Source organism: Notothenia coriiceps, unplaced genomic scaffold (genome assembly GCF_000735185.1).
Source record: "Notothenia coriiceps isolate Sejong01 unplaced genomic scaffold, NC01 NC01_scaffold00024117, whole genome shotgun sequence".
Taxonomy (NCBI): domain Eukaryota; kingdom Metazoa; phylum Chordata; class Actinopteri; order Perciformes; family Nototheniidae; genus Notothenia; species Notothenia coriiceps.
In genome coordinates this window covers 65,523-79,833 of record NW_011356818.1, presented here as the reverse complement: position 1 = coordinate 79,833, position 14,311 = coordinate 65,523, and the positions used below count along the sequence as shown (strand labels likewise).

General features: G+C 42.1%; 3 protein-coding genes across 6 annotated transcripts in view; 2 read left to right on the top strand and 1 right to left on the bottom strand.

Moving 5' to 3' along the window:
* Window positions 1–3,837, top strand: part of slc3a1 (solute carrier family 3 member 1) — an 11,252-nt gene extending 7,415 nt beyond the window's left edge. The window contains exons 6-11 of one of the 3 annotated variants that reach the window (XM_010782084.1): window positions 1,017–1,141; window positions 1,509–1,710; window positions 1,849–2,031; window positions 2,555–2,680; window positions 2,785–3,174; window positions 3,768–3,837. In XM_010782084.1, coding sequence (XP_010780386.1) covers window positions 1,017–1,141; window positions 1,509–1,710; window positions 1,849–2,031; window positions 2,555–2,680; window positions 2,785–3,174; window positions 3,768–3,809 — 1,068 coding nt within the window. In that variant the 3' untranslated portion in view covers window positions 3,810–3,837. Of the gene's footprint in view, window positions 1–1,016; window positions 1,142–1,508; window positions 1,711–1,848; window positions 2,032–2,554; window positions 2,681–2,784; window positions 3,329–3,767 lie in introns of those variants that run through there. The other 2 variants (XM_010782086.1, XM_010782083.1) reach the window with 2 other exon arrangements.
* A 728-nt stretch (window positions 3,838–4,565) lies between these two features.
* prepl (prolyl endopeptidase like) lies at window positions 4,566–12,305 on the bottom strand. 2 transcript variants are annotated; one of them, XM_010782081.1, is made up of 15 exons: window positions 11,952–12,305; window positions 10,896–11,024; window positions 10,616–10,682; window positions 10,182–10,353; window positions 9,965–10,056; window positions 9,745–9,871; window positions 9,003–9,219; window positions 8,481–8,672; window positions 8,028–8,240; window positions 7,600–7,775; window positions 6,834–7,050; window positions 6,560–6,709; window positions 6,268–6,394; window positions 5,138–5,226; window positions 4,566–4,864 (listed from the first exon to the last, which is right to left on the bottom strand). In XM_010782081.1, the coding sequence occupies exons 1-15, from the start codon at window positions 12,081–12,083 to the stop codon at window positions 4,787–4,789; spliced, it is 2,178 nt and encodes a 725-aa protein (XP_010780383.1). In that variant the 5' UTR covers window positions 12,084–12,305; the 3' UTR covers window positions 4,566–4,786. The 2 variants fall into 2 exon arrangements, with proteins under 2 accessions (XP_010780383.1, XP_010780384.1); XM_010782082.1 differs by lacking the exons at window positions 4,566–4,864; window positions 5,138–5,226 and having other exon boundaries at window positions 6,274–6,398.
* Window positions 12,306–12,533: 228 nt separating this feature from the next.
* Window positions 12,534–14,311, top strand: part of LOC104954880 (calmodulin-lysine N-methyltransferase) — a 12,435-nt gene continuing 10,657 nt past the window's right edge. Inside the window, exon 1 of the mRNA XM_010782080.1 lies at window positions 12,534–12,799. Coding sequence (XP_010780382.1) covers window positions 12,659–12,799 — 141 coding nt within the window. The 5' untranslated portion in view covers window positions 12,534–12,658. The remainder of the gene's footprint in view (window positions 12,800–14,311) is intronic.

Here is a 14,311-nt window from a genome sequence, read left to right as displayed (position 1 = left end):
CACAGCCCCCCGGCCAATACTTACCATGGGTAGTAAAATTCGGCCTCGGCCGTAATCTTTTCGTGAAAATCCCCGCTTTGTCACCGGCGCAGGTGAAGCAATTGTTTGACTACCCCGTTTTACCTGGTTTCACACTAATTTTCGCAACGGCCCTGGGTCGCTCCGAGGCAGGTGTTTCGAGTTAATTAGACGATTCAAGTGATTCGTTGAACATCCTACTAGTATACTTTTTCATGATATTCTAATATTTAGAGATAGGATATTTGAGTTTTCTTAAGCTGTATGCCATAATCAGCAATATTAAAATAATAAAAGGCTTGCAATATTTCAGTTGATTTGTAATGAATCCAGAATGTATGACATTTTTGTTTTTTTAATTGCATTACAGAAAATAAAGAACTTTATCACAATATTCTAATTTTCTGAGACAGTCCTGTTATATATATATATATAAAAACTACTTTTTTCTGTAGGACTAGATACTTAACTCCTGTGGCAGCACTGCTTCAGTAAATAAGTCTGGTAATAGTCATGTTTGAGTTTCTTACTAATACAAATCCATATCCATACACATTAGGTTTTATTTCTTAGGAGTCACTGTTCCTGAAGAAGGCTTTTAGGAATGAAGCAGGCTTGAGTGGTTTCATTCCTGAACTTTTTTGAACTCTCCTTAAATAGAGTACTCAGTAGTACTTTATTGAAACCAAATATCTGTGTAACTTGACCTTCATCTGTTTTGTTCCCACTGACCTGCCCTTCAACTGGACCCTGTGCTTTAGACTGATAAAGGAACATATTTAAAGGGGAACTCTCCTAACTCCTAATGGGAAGCGGAACATACAGTTGGGTTCTCTTGATCTATTATAGTTGATGATCTCAGGGTGTAAGCTTTGCTATGAATGGACCACAAGTGCCCTAAACCAAATGCAAAACCTAACCATAACTCTTAGTAATCCTCGAGAGCCTGAAATCCAATAATAGCCACATTACCTCATGTTTGTTTATATTCACAACAGGAGGATGTGACCACAGAGTGGGACCTCTACCACGACTACACCACCAGTCAGCTGGGCCTGCATGACATGCTGAGGGAGTGGAGGGCGGAGATGGACATCTACAGCCGGGAGCCAGGCAGATACAGGTGTGGGACACAAAACAGTACATCTATTGGACGAACTGGGACTGGTGACTACTCAATGTGCTCCTACATACGTATGATGATGATGATATAAGGTTCAAACAGCTCATCATTTATTTTGAAACAGTCTTGTGTATTCTACTGTGTCAGATTTATGTCGAAGCAGTTTCATTCTGCTTACAGATACTGTATGTTTAAAGAACTGTTAGTACCAGCACTTTCTTTTAAAAACAAATTTCTATTTTAGTTATATTAAAAGAGTTCAGCGAAGTTCAAGGTGAAGAAAATCGAGTGGTGAATTCTCCTAATGTTCAGTGTGGCGGGGGATCAGATTGCATGTCCTCAAACACCAGTTCCTGCTCCTCTCCAGGTTGATGGTGACAGAGTCGTATGATTACCACGAGGTGGAGAAGACCATGATGTACTATGGCACCCCGCAGGTGAAAGAAAGCGACTTCCCCTTTAACTTCTACCTGATGGACCTTCCTCAGAACCAAAGCGGCATGAGGGTTAAACATCTGGTCCACTTGTGGATGGGCAACATGCCCAAGGGACAATGGCCAAACTGGGTGGTGAGTCAGGAGTCTTTTCACATCAGCTTTCTCTTCCATTACCCAAACATACCCACCTCACCCTGCCATCTTCCTCCTTAACCTTTTTCACCATCTCTCCACCTTCTCTTGTATTTCTTCTACCTCTACTGCAATCAGGTCGGGAACCATGATAGGTCTCGAATTGCCTCCAGTGCTGGTCAGCTCTACGTTCGTGTCATCAACATGCTGCTGCTGACCCTCCCGGGCACCCCCACCACCTACTACGGAGAGGAGATCGGCATGGAGAACATAAATGTCACAGACAGTCAGATACAGGACCCTGCCGGAAAATACAACTCCGTCAGTACAGAGCAAACTTGGTTAAAATACTCTCGTTCACTTCTATACTGTTGATAGTGTCTGTATTATACTGTATATTTATATACTGCTGTTGATAATGTGTATACCTCCTTATAATGTTCATAGTGTTAATACATCAGTTTGTTTTTATCAGTCATATGTATATATAGATTTATATTATAATTGAATAACTGCATTTCGTTGTCTTATTACTTGTACTCGGTGCAATGACAATGTTAAATCTATTCAATCTAAATCAAATCTATAAAAATATGATAGGGCAAAAATGTGTGTGGACTTCAACTTTAATATAAATCTCTTCAACATAACAACAAACAGCCTGGAAAAAGCCAATAAGTGAAATCACTGCCTCTGTTTTAACGATTTCAACAAAAAAGACAATTTAAGTTTCATGATGGTAGGATTTATTGCAGGTTTTTGTATTTGATTTATATTTTCATACAGATACATATATTTATTGTCACTAGATGCTGATGTGCTAAACTGATTCCTCTCGCTGCAGAGTGCCAGTCGGGACCCCCAGCGCTCCCCTATGCAGTGGAGTGACGACTTAAACGCAGGCTTTAACACCAAAAGCAACATCACCTGGTTGCCTGTTCATCCTGACTACAGTAGCGTCAATGTGGAGGTACAGAACTCTTTCATCTCTGAGTGGAGAAACATCTGGCCAGAGCTTGCTCAAGATAATTTTCTTTTACACCATGTGTCTTCTTGCCAATCGTTCTCCTCTAGGTCCAGAAGAAAGAGCCAGGTTCTGTCCTGGCTCAGTACCGTTTCCTGAGCACCCTGCGTCAGTCGGAGCTGCCCCTGCACCGCGGCTGGTTCTGCTACGTCCACGCCGACGCGAACGTCTTCTCTTACCTCAGAGAGCAAGAAGGGCTGGGCCGAGCTTTCCTCATGGTGCTAAACTTTGGTAAAGAATCTGCCATCACAGACCTCTCCTCGATCAGGGAGTTACCGGACCAGCTGAAGGTGCTGATGAGCACAAACCAAGTTAACAGCGGCACGGTGTTACAAAAGTCTCACATCCCCACAGAGGTAGGAGAGGGTTTGCTTATCCAGTACTCCACCCACACCCGGTTTAACCCCACCCACCCTGACCAGTGCTACGTCTCCATGAAGGCCTGCTATTTAAGTTTCGTGGACATACTTTATAAATGCTAAAACGCATCATCAAGATTCTTCTTTGGGGTCTCCTCTGTAAAGCCCCTGTCACACTGTCCCGAAATTGACACCCGATGGACACACGATTAAGGAAATGTTTAAATTCGGCTCTGATCGTAACAACATCGGGCCATTCGTGAGGGCATCTTAAGCCATCGTATGACCGCCGGTGGAATTTATCAGGCTCCAGCAGCAACTTCGGGAGCGGTGGCAAAATCTTTGGCATGCCAAAGATAGAGGCCCTCACGAATGGCCCGATGTTGTTACGATCAGAGCCGAATTTGAACATTTCCTTTATCGTGTGTCCATCTGGTTGTTTTATTGCACAACAAAATCATGTAAACATATTATGTAAATAACCCAATTTGTGTTCTGTGAAACTAAAAAGGATATAATATATTATTTTGAAGGCGAGGAAGTTGTTGTTGCTATGGAAACAACATGACGGAGGAAACTTAATATCTTCTACATATACTGTAAAGACGGAGAAAGTAAAGAACAAAGTCGGAAAATATCAGTACAGTATCATNCAGTGCTACGTCTCCATGAAGGCCTGCTATTTAAGTTTCGTGGACATACTTTATAAATGCTAAAACGCATCATCAAGATTCTTCTTTGGGGTCTCCTCTGTAAAGCCCCTGTCACACTGTCCCGAAATTGACACCCGATGGACACACGATTAAGGAAATGTTTAAATTCGGCTCTGATCGTAACAACATCGGGCCATTCGTGAGGGCATCTTAAGCCATCGTATGACCGCCGGTGGAGTTTCTCAGGCTCCGGCAGCAACTTCGGGAGCGGTGGCAACATCGTTGGCATCACAAAGCATTGCCGAAGGACCTTGTGAAGGTTCATTTTCGTGTTGCCTTCGTGTGTCCATTTTGCCCTTCGTAAGGCATTCGTGAGGGCATCTTAAGCCATCGTGTGACCGCCGGTGGAGTTTCTCAGGCTGCGGCAGCAACTTCGTTAGCGGTGGCAAAATCTTTGGCATGCAAAAGATTTGGCCCGAATGTCCCGATGTTGCTACGATCAGAGCCGAATTTGAACATTTCCTTTATCGTGTTTCCATCTGGTTGTTTTATTGCACAACAAAATCATGTAAACATATTATGTAAATAACCCAATTTGTGTTCTGTGAAACTAAAAAGGATATAATATATTATTTTGAAGGCGAGGAAGTTGTTGTTGCTATGGAAACAACATGACGGAGAAAACTTAATATCTTCTACATATAAAGACGGAGAAAGTAAAGAACAAAGTCTGAACATATCAGTACAGTATCATAATACTTTAACATAATTGTTTGTGTTACTTTCGTTGCAGTTGTATTTCTTAAATGTAATGTAAATGTTGCCTTCGTGTGTGGTTCGGGGCCATCTTCGTGCGAAATTCACAATTCCATATTCGTGTGACAGGGGCTTTAGGGATTCATGGCGTGTAATAAAGAGGATTGCAGATACAAACACTGTTGTCTTCTCTTTCATTGGTGTTGTTAAAGATTAGGCAGTAAGTGCCATCAGAGTTGTTGTAGTAATGGTAGTTGTTTGATTCCTGGCTCCTGATAGCAGTGTTATCTCCTCCGCTTGCGTTGGGGCCGAGGAGGCTCCAGGCCCAGCTCTGTGTAAAGGAATGCTAGCCTGAGGGCTTCCTGTGTCCGGGAGAAAGGACAGGACACATTTCACAGTTTGTACCTAACAACTTATCTGATAAAACAAATGCTATTGTTCAAAGTGTGAGGATAGAGTTGGGCTGAATTCAAAATGGAAAACATACTCTGGCACAGTTACGATTATTTTTGGATTTGGGTAAACTGAATTTTTAAATGGATTGTAACGATGTGAGAGAAGGACATCTTGAAATGTACAAATACTAAAAACTTTATTACAGGGCAGATACACAAATTATGATGTGAACGCATTACCTCCTCCAGCATCAGCTCAAAGTCTTCTGGTCCGAGGTGATTTTCTCCAGGTTGGATATTCAGAAGTATGTTTGGTGCTGGTTCATATTCTTAAAAAACGGATAAGACAGAAAGACGGAGGTCAAAGGCAGAACAGGGAGGAGAGAAGATTTGTAACATCGTCTTTGCCTTTTCTTGTCACATTTTATTATATACCCACTTCCTCTCCTCCCCTTTTCTCTCTGTCCAGTTTCCCCAAATCAACCCCTCTATCGGAAATGTCTTTACATTCCTTTCATTCATTCGTGATCCCATCTGATATTGCCCTCCCTCTTCCCCCCCACCATATTATCCCTCCCAGCCTGGTCTCAGTGGTACGGGCTGTTTCACAAGTGCGGTCTTGACCTTGACAGCTCCCAGTCTGAGGCGTCTAATCTCTTGCTCTGATACACTATCTCTTTACCATGCTAATGGCTCTGCCCCCCCTCCTGCATGTGTCTATGCCATCAGCACTTTATCAAAGACTCCGGAGAACAGAGGGAGACAGATTAGAGAGACATATACACACACATACACAGACACTTAAGCCGCCTGGTGTATGAACAACAGGAAAGTGAGAGAGATAATGTGTGCATTTGGAACAGGAAGCGTGGAGGCGGAGCTAGAGAGAGAGAGAGGGGTGTAAAGAGGAGTACCACCAATGTGGGGAAGGCAGATTATAAGTGAGAGGGAGAAAGAGCCTGTCTATGGGGAAATGAGAGCAATTAGAACACACACACACACACACACACACACACACACACACACACACACACACACACACACACACACACACACACACACCAAGGTGACCTATGCTATACTTTGGTCATGAACTTCAGATGCTGTTGGCAGTTTCCCCAGGCATTGCTTAAGTTTCTGCCGCCTCTCCAGACATGCACACTGACACTACTGTTGGGAGCTGACCCTGAACCGTTAAAACATCTGATGATGCACAAATTACACCTACAAATACAAGTGAGAAAACCAGCCTGGATGCACAAACACAACACACATACAATATATGCAATACGGCTGCACACATATGCTTCAGGGAAATAAGTGTTGTGATAGCATGTGTGGAAGAGTGTACAGTGTGTGTGTGCACATACCTGATTTTGGATTCAAGGTGAAGTGTGTATGGATGGCCTTTTTTAGCAGCTCGGTGTATTTGAGGACACCTGCCAGAGGAACCCTGGCATCACCGCTGTAGGCCGTCAGCAGCATCGATGGGTAACACTAGCTCATATAATAACACAAATTCAAGAAGATGGTTAACTTGCTGTATTTTAAAGGGTTTGGGATCAACAATTTTCATTTATGTTCACATTGGACCAAAATGTGGGAATTTAAAAATGTTACCTATAGGGCAAATGTAACTCTTAATTAAACTTTCTCCTGTACCTGAGGGGTTATGTTGTGAAGGGGACAGTAGGAGGAGATGATGGGTCTATGTTCTGGGTTTCCGACTGGGTCCCCCCATTCTTCTCTATCCTCCAAAGTTAGAGGCAGGCTGGGGTCCTCCATTGATCCCAACACATCCAGGAAAGGAGCCTGAACACAGTAGAAGAGATGGCTTTGGATGTGTGTAATCAATTAAAAAAAAGTAACACTCAAATCTACACACTCCAAGACAGTTGCACACAACCACAGGCCGTCTCTGATGATAACATGTTACCTGCAGTGTGACAGCTCGCATCATGTGTGTGTGTGTGTTACACAGCGCTCCCACGGCCACAGCCCCCGCGCTGCAGGCTGTGAGGGCGGTGAGAGAAGGAGAGGAGACTCCTGAAGAGAAGAGGTGGCGGAGACAGGCTCGCAGGTCCTCCACTCCTCTCTGCTTCCCCTCAACACCAGCCTGTCGGTGCCAGGAGAGACCTCGCTCTCCTCCACCTCTAGGAGGGGCAAAGGGAAATAACACAGATTCACTTTAACGCACAATTCCAGAGTGTATTTTCCCTCAGACTATTTCTAGCACTTACTAGCCACACAGTTTCACTTACATAAAGCATGCTTCTTATTACCAGATGCTGAGCTAAACAGGTTAGAATTAGAATTGGGAGGGATGAAACCCTCATGGTCACACATGCAGAGCACACAGCACACACAGTATTAGGAGCAGTGGGCAGCTATTGTACAGCGCCCGGGGAGCAATGGGAGTGAGGGGGGTGTCCGGTGCCTGGTGCCTTGCTCAAGGGCACCACGGCAGGGCAGGAGGTGAACTGGGACCTCTCCAAGTAGCAGTCCACACTCCATATTTTAGGTCTGGTCGGGGACTTGAACCGGTGACCCTACAGCTCCCAGTCCAAGCCCCTACTGAATGTGCATACTTTTTTATATTTGTATATGCAAGTCTATTCTCTTTACTTTATCTGCACTATACTTCTGCAGTTATAATAATGTAGATGTCCCCGTTGCGGGCTGCTACAGAGGTAATACACTACCTGATGTGGCAGAAGGCCAGAGTCCAGCCTTGCTCTAGCAGAAGCCTTTTCTCTGGGCAGAACTCCATGTTGAGATCTCTGCCATAAGCTCCGTAGACATGGACGAGTAGAGGAGCCTGTCTCAAACCCCCCACAGGTCCTGAGTGAAACAGGGTCACTGGCACCAAGGTACCATCCTACAGGCAGGGAGACATTTCAAAATGTTAAATGATCTTGAAACAGCTCTTGATAATTTGTTTTGCATATATCAGATCTGCACTTCTAGGTCTTAGCTCTGTGTGTGTGCATGACAGTGTTCTACTGGTGGCTGGTTGCCAAAAGAGCTTTAACAGTAGACACTTGAGTCTTAGCACGGAGATGATGAGCCTCCCCACAGCCGATACTGTTTCAGTGTGAGTGCATGCGTCTTATGTGTCAAGTGTTCTCACTTGGTTGCAGGCCTCTAAGCGGGTGGTGGTAATTCTGCCCTGGGCCCCTGGGGAGAAACCATCTTTGGAGCCTGATAAAAGTAGCCCATCTTCAGGGGACAGACTGTACGGCATTGGGGTGTGGACTGGAGATGAAATCAAGAACTCCAACACACTGCCTCGGTCTGCCATGCCTGGTTTCTTCGTTTGGATGGTACAGGCCCAGGAGGGGAGCTAGGGAGAGATTAATGTACACAATCAATATGAATACAAGTGGCCAACTGTATATTTTTTGTATTGTGTATATGTTGATGTGTGAAAGATATCCTTTTACATTTAAAGCATCTTAACAAGCAATTTGGTAAAGGATAACGTTTTATGAATAATAGCAAGCATGCCAGCAAGTTAGTATAATGTCAAAACCTGCAAAGAAAGAAAAAATATATTATAATCTAGTTTTCCGGTCACACTGACCTGTACAGTGTATGCCTCCTTGGGATTGGTCAGCGAGACTACGATAAGAACGAGTCCACCGGCTGCTGTTCTAGCCACCAACACACAGTGGTCTCCGATCACGTCCATGTCTTTGATAACAGTGCCGGAGTCAGGGGTAAACAAAGGCACCCAGGAGGCCATGGAGGGCTTTGAGAGAGGGGACTGCAACACCTAGGAAACATAAAATCCAAATGTATTTTTCTGTGATTTACCACATTTACCATTAAGGATTATACACATTGACTTACAGCAAAAACATAAAAGCCCTTAAAAACAACTTAATAGGTATCCAAACCAAAATGTCTAAACACTTGAAGCCTTAGTTATCACTTCTCGATTGATACTTTATACTTTAACACGAAAATAAAGCACTTGTAGGAACCCTGAAGGGGGCCAAAGTATAAAAACCTTTTAAATCATTTTAGCTTCTGAAACAATTCTTCTACATATTGATGAAATGTATTCCAGTGTGTGTTTGTAAGAGTATTGTACAAACGCTACCTGATATTCTTGCCCAGGCCCTGTGTTAGCCAGTATAACCAGAGACTCTCTCCAGTGCTCCACATGGTACAGGAGGTCCGGCTGCCGTGGCTGAACCAGGAAAGGCTCTAGATGGGAAGTCGTTCCATCAATTAGCAGAACCTCTGAGCTGCTCCTGCTGTTGCCGTTGATGCTCAGTATCTGTCGGTCTCTGGAAAGAACAACCTCCACAAACACACTGTGGAGAGGTCCATGTATGAATTAGAGACGGTGTGGGAGCAGACACAGCTTAGATGTGACCTTATGGTGCGTTCCAGTTGTACTGGGAAGAGGGAATATCTAAGTTCCCAGTCGGACATTTGAACTTGAACGCCCCTTGAGGTCAGATTGGTGCCTACTTGGAAACTCGGAGATACCTCGCCATACCAGAGGTCATCCAAGATCAGCGGTCTAAATGGAGTCTCTGCATATGAACATCAAGAGAACACTTTGATAATATAAGATTTGTAGCTCTTCTGTATTATTTGTGTCATCAACTGTACATATGGTTCGGATCATCTTCTATCGGTGGATATGTTGCTAGGATCTTTATATCTTTAAATACAAAATAAAGCTTAGGTGATTGTTAAAGCTGTAAACAAGGCGAACAACTTTCCTGCTGGCCCCTCTTTCCGACTTGTGCTACTGAAACGCTGTCAACTCCAATGTGACGTCACTCCCAGTTCGGACCCCTGACTTCCAATGTAATGTTAGTTCTACTTACTCAGGATGTGTTTCCTCAAACACAGAAGTGATCCTGCTTTCTTTGGAGGTCAGGTCCAATCGAAACACTTTACTGCAGCGCAGAGCCTCCAGAGTTGTGTAGAACAGGACATCGTCTGTGGCCCACTCTTTACTCATGTAGACAAATAAAACATTATATATTAGCCAGTACACTTATACTTCTAATATATTTCTCCAAGGTCAAACTATTCAAAACGTACCAAAGCTGAAGACTTTGTCCAGTGTGAGTACAATGTGTTGGGGATCAGGAGGAGGAGGAGAGTTTCTCTTTCGAAGCCTCACCACCACACACCTGGACGTCACAGCACAATCATCCATTTATTCTTTCAGTAAGTTTAACATTTTACATTCTGATAATAAAAAACCCATTACTGCCAAATAAAAGAACATTCTGCATGTTTATTTGAATCTTTTCACCTAGGCTCTTCTGTGTCAGTAGTTTTTAGTGTGGCAGCAAGATGCTTCTCCTGAGGGGACAGACGTATTCTCTGGACAATCCACTGAATCCTTTCTTCATTAATAAGACCTGTCTTCTCCTCCTGCCTAGAGACTTGTCCCAGATGTAGCACCTGCTCTGGTTCTGGGTCACCTACAAACAGGGCGAGGAAACTGAGTCATTCACAGAAGAGGGATTCCTTACAAAGGAATGCTAATAAATTGCAGGTGCAGTGAATAGGGTTTTATTAATAAAAGGAACTGCAGGTAATATTTTAGTTTTTGGTTGATTTCAGTCCTCTTTATAACATTTCCCATTCAAGTGTCTATGAGTTACTTTAGTCTTCAGAATGCAATATGATTACAGGTCTCTGATGTCAAGCTTCTGGCTTTACAACTTCACATTTTCTGCTTACTTTGTCTTTGGTCCACTCTGTAGATCCCATCCCTCTCAATGAAATACACATGGTTATGGCCACAGACCTGTGTCAATGCAAATCACAGTGAATTGTAAAAAAAATAATTAGAATTTCACAAATGCCTCAACAGCGAATGAGAATAATATGATTCTGTGGATCCTACTAATCCCACACAGGATTTATACTGTTTCTGGGAACACAAAGTGAATGCTGCTGTGATTAACACTGAGATTATATTCAAATAGCTTCAAATCCCAAGGCAAAGTGCAGCCCTTACCAATGAGTGATCAGGTATGTTGGAGAACCTGTGGTATGCTGCCTTCAGTCTCCTGTTGAAATACTTCTGTAAGTCCTTGTACCTCTCGAGTCCAGAGCTGTGATGATGATCTGATGAGTTTGAACTGTCCTAAAAATAAAACAACTTGTGGGTGTTAGTGATATGTGAAACATGTTAAAGTTCTTTGGGCTTTCTTTCTAATGTGTTCATGTTTCCATTTCCCTGAAGCTCATTTCCGTGTGAGTGCAGTGATCCCCATCCACAGGGCTCAGTTTCAGCCTGCGCTCTGTACAATACCTATTTTGTTAGCCTGGTGAAAAGACACCATTACTTTTGAATAATTAATGACTTCACGTTATCTACAGGATAGCTTTAACAGACAGTCATCTCCAGTTCTGGTACTTTACTGGAGCACATCCATTTGGTGCTACTACTTTACACTTCTACTACAGCACATCTCAGAGGTAAATATTGTACTTTTTTTTTGTCTACACACATTCACATGAGAGCAATAGTTAATTAATTGTATTTATACACCTTTCTTGCCAGTTTCTAAATTATGATGACACACATTATTATATAAAGTAAATTAGCTACACTTCTTCAATAACTGTAACACTGAAGAGATGAACACATTAGCATGTAATAGTAATTATGAAATTGTAATTACTATCAAATGGGTCAAATTTTATATTTTAAGTATTTTATATTAATGCTTTTGTATGTTTACACAAGCATACAATACTTTTATTTGTAACTAGTAATGAGTATTTCTCACAGATGCAGGTATTTAGGTATAAGATTTGAGTAATTCTTCCATCACACTGGTAATCTTAACACCAACCCGAAACAAAAACAACATTTTAACCATAACTAGCGTTTCTTATTTAAAGCTTTTATCCTTGATTAAGTGTGTGCTTTTGTGTCTGTTGCATGTTAATAGTTGTTTTAAAAGGCTTTTAAATATGCATATGTGCTGTCATTGTGCTCGTGTGTTTTCCTGTGTCTATGTGCTCTCAATAAATACATATAAATACCCAAACGAATTACCCTTACCGATGTGTAACAGCGTTGGACGGACAAGAAGAGCCATGTTCTCCTTTTGCAAGGAGAGAAATCCCATAATCGTAACCGAAATGGTGAAATGAAACGAGCAGGTGAACACAGCAAAGAAGAGAGGACAGCCATTACGAATAAATAAGGTTAAATTATCTTAGTTTACACATGAAAGCTGTGGTTTTATGGGTCAAAGTAGCTTAATATCACTGCCTGGTAAATGTATGTCAGTCATGACGACAGTAAAACACACTTCGCATGACAAATAAGCGTTGTATTTCCACCTGAATAATGTATTGTTTCGATAAATAAATGAAACGTCCTCTGTTGACAGCAGAAAGCAAATTCTATACACGTGCCTGATTTCCTAAACAAAGCCCGCTTTGGATGACGTAGCGAGCAACGCTAGGCTGAAGTAATCAAATTGAGATAATCCCCTTGCAGTTTAGAACTGACAATTCAGCACGATTCTATCGATAGTCTATTGCCATGTCTCGAATGCCAAAAGTGTACGGAAGTAGCATGTATCCATTGTGGGTGTAACAGGTGATTACAGCCGGGCATATCTGCGAGCAGTTGTGCGTTGGTGTAGTTACCATAAAAAAGCCTTATTTTTTGTATAACCTTATATATATACCGGTAACTGTGACAGCCCTACAGTTATTACATTTGTTTGCAGATTTATTTACGCCCAGCGGTTGGATAAAATGGAGAGGGACTGCATCGACACTGCAGAAAAAACCAAGCCGGCGTCGCCTTTGAGGAAAAATATTAATGAAGAAGCAGCTAATTCACCGATCTGTGGTGCTACTGATGTGGCGAAGGCCAGGTGGACTCTGCTGAGACAGGTAGGCTATTGTTAGCTTCAAAACAAAACAAAGCAGAATCAGAATTCCTTTATTATTCCAACCGTGGGGACATGCACAGTGTTACAGCAAAAAGTGGCATAGGAGGTTAAAAAAAGGCATGCCATAATAAAGAATAAGCCAACTTATTAAATATAGAGAAAAAAGCACACATTAGTAATAATACAATCAACATAAAGAAACATAGTACACATCCCTGGCTAACAATGAGGAGCATCAATTGGAAGAACTGAGTGACATATTAGGTGCTGAGGTATTATAAACATGTTGGGACATTTATAACATTATATGTGTTTCTATATCTATAAAGGTGATTATTGCACAGTATTGCAAGATTGTGTCTTTATTGCACAGAGCCTACAATTTGTTCAACATCTTTAAATATTTGTTCTACGTTTGAATAATGATGGGAACACACTGAAGCAACCAGTGTTTCGCCTTCTCATGTTGCCCCTCTTTTTTATTAGCTACAAAGCCATTGTTTCCTACAATTACTATTGCAATGTGTAGTTCAATTAGCATATTTGTATAGCCTAAGCTTTGTGAAATGTGGACAAGGGCATAGCTTATGCACTGCAATATACCTGTTTCAGTCTGTTACGGTATTGATTCATTGGTACTATGATCTGCTATGACATTGGACACAACTTGACGCTTAACCTTACTGTAACTTTATCATCAAGTAATGTAATAACAACATATTCCAGTTACTTTGTCACCAGTAAGAGTTTCCCTCTCTTCTCTCACAGGGGAGCTGTTAAAGTAGAGTTTATAAGTTTCTGCCATAGATGGGCATTATACAGACGTTGCACTCTGCTGCCAAGAAAAGCTCCCTGTAATGGGGCCACCTTGCATTCTGCATTTCTTCCTCCTGGCGCAGTAATGACTCCAATATGGACTCCACCAAAAATGCATAGATAGATAGACACTGTAAATAGGACTTATGTAATGTAATGAATACGTTCAGGATGAAAATATGTACAATCATGCTGATCTCATCTTGTCTCTCAAAAGCTTTGGACAAGGTTCAACACTGGCTGACCAACATTTGCTTACAGTTAAATGCAAACAAAACAGTATGCATGATGTTCAGTAAACGACCAGTCAACATCGAAGGATCCAATGTGTTTTTAAACGGAGCAGAAATAGAGCTAGTCTCCCACTTCAAGTATCTTGGAGTCATACTGGACTCGAACTTGACTTTTAAGAAACATATTAAGAAAGTATCCAATACTATTAAATTCAACTTGCAAAAATGTTAAACAAATTAGACCTTTCTTAACTGTCAATGCTGCAAAGTCATACCTCCACTGTATGATTCTATCCCACATTGAGTACTGTTTTACAAACTGGTCGTTTGCTTGTACCACAAACCTGAAACCAATAGAACAGCTGTACACGAGAGCTATCAAGGTGTTGGACAGAAAGCCACATCCATACCACCACTGTACCATCCTTGAGAAACACAATTTCTTGAGGACTGCCAAGGCACAC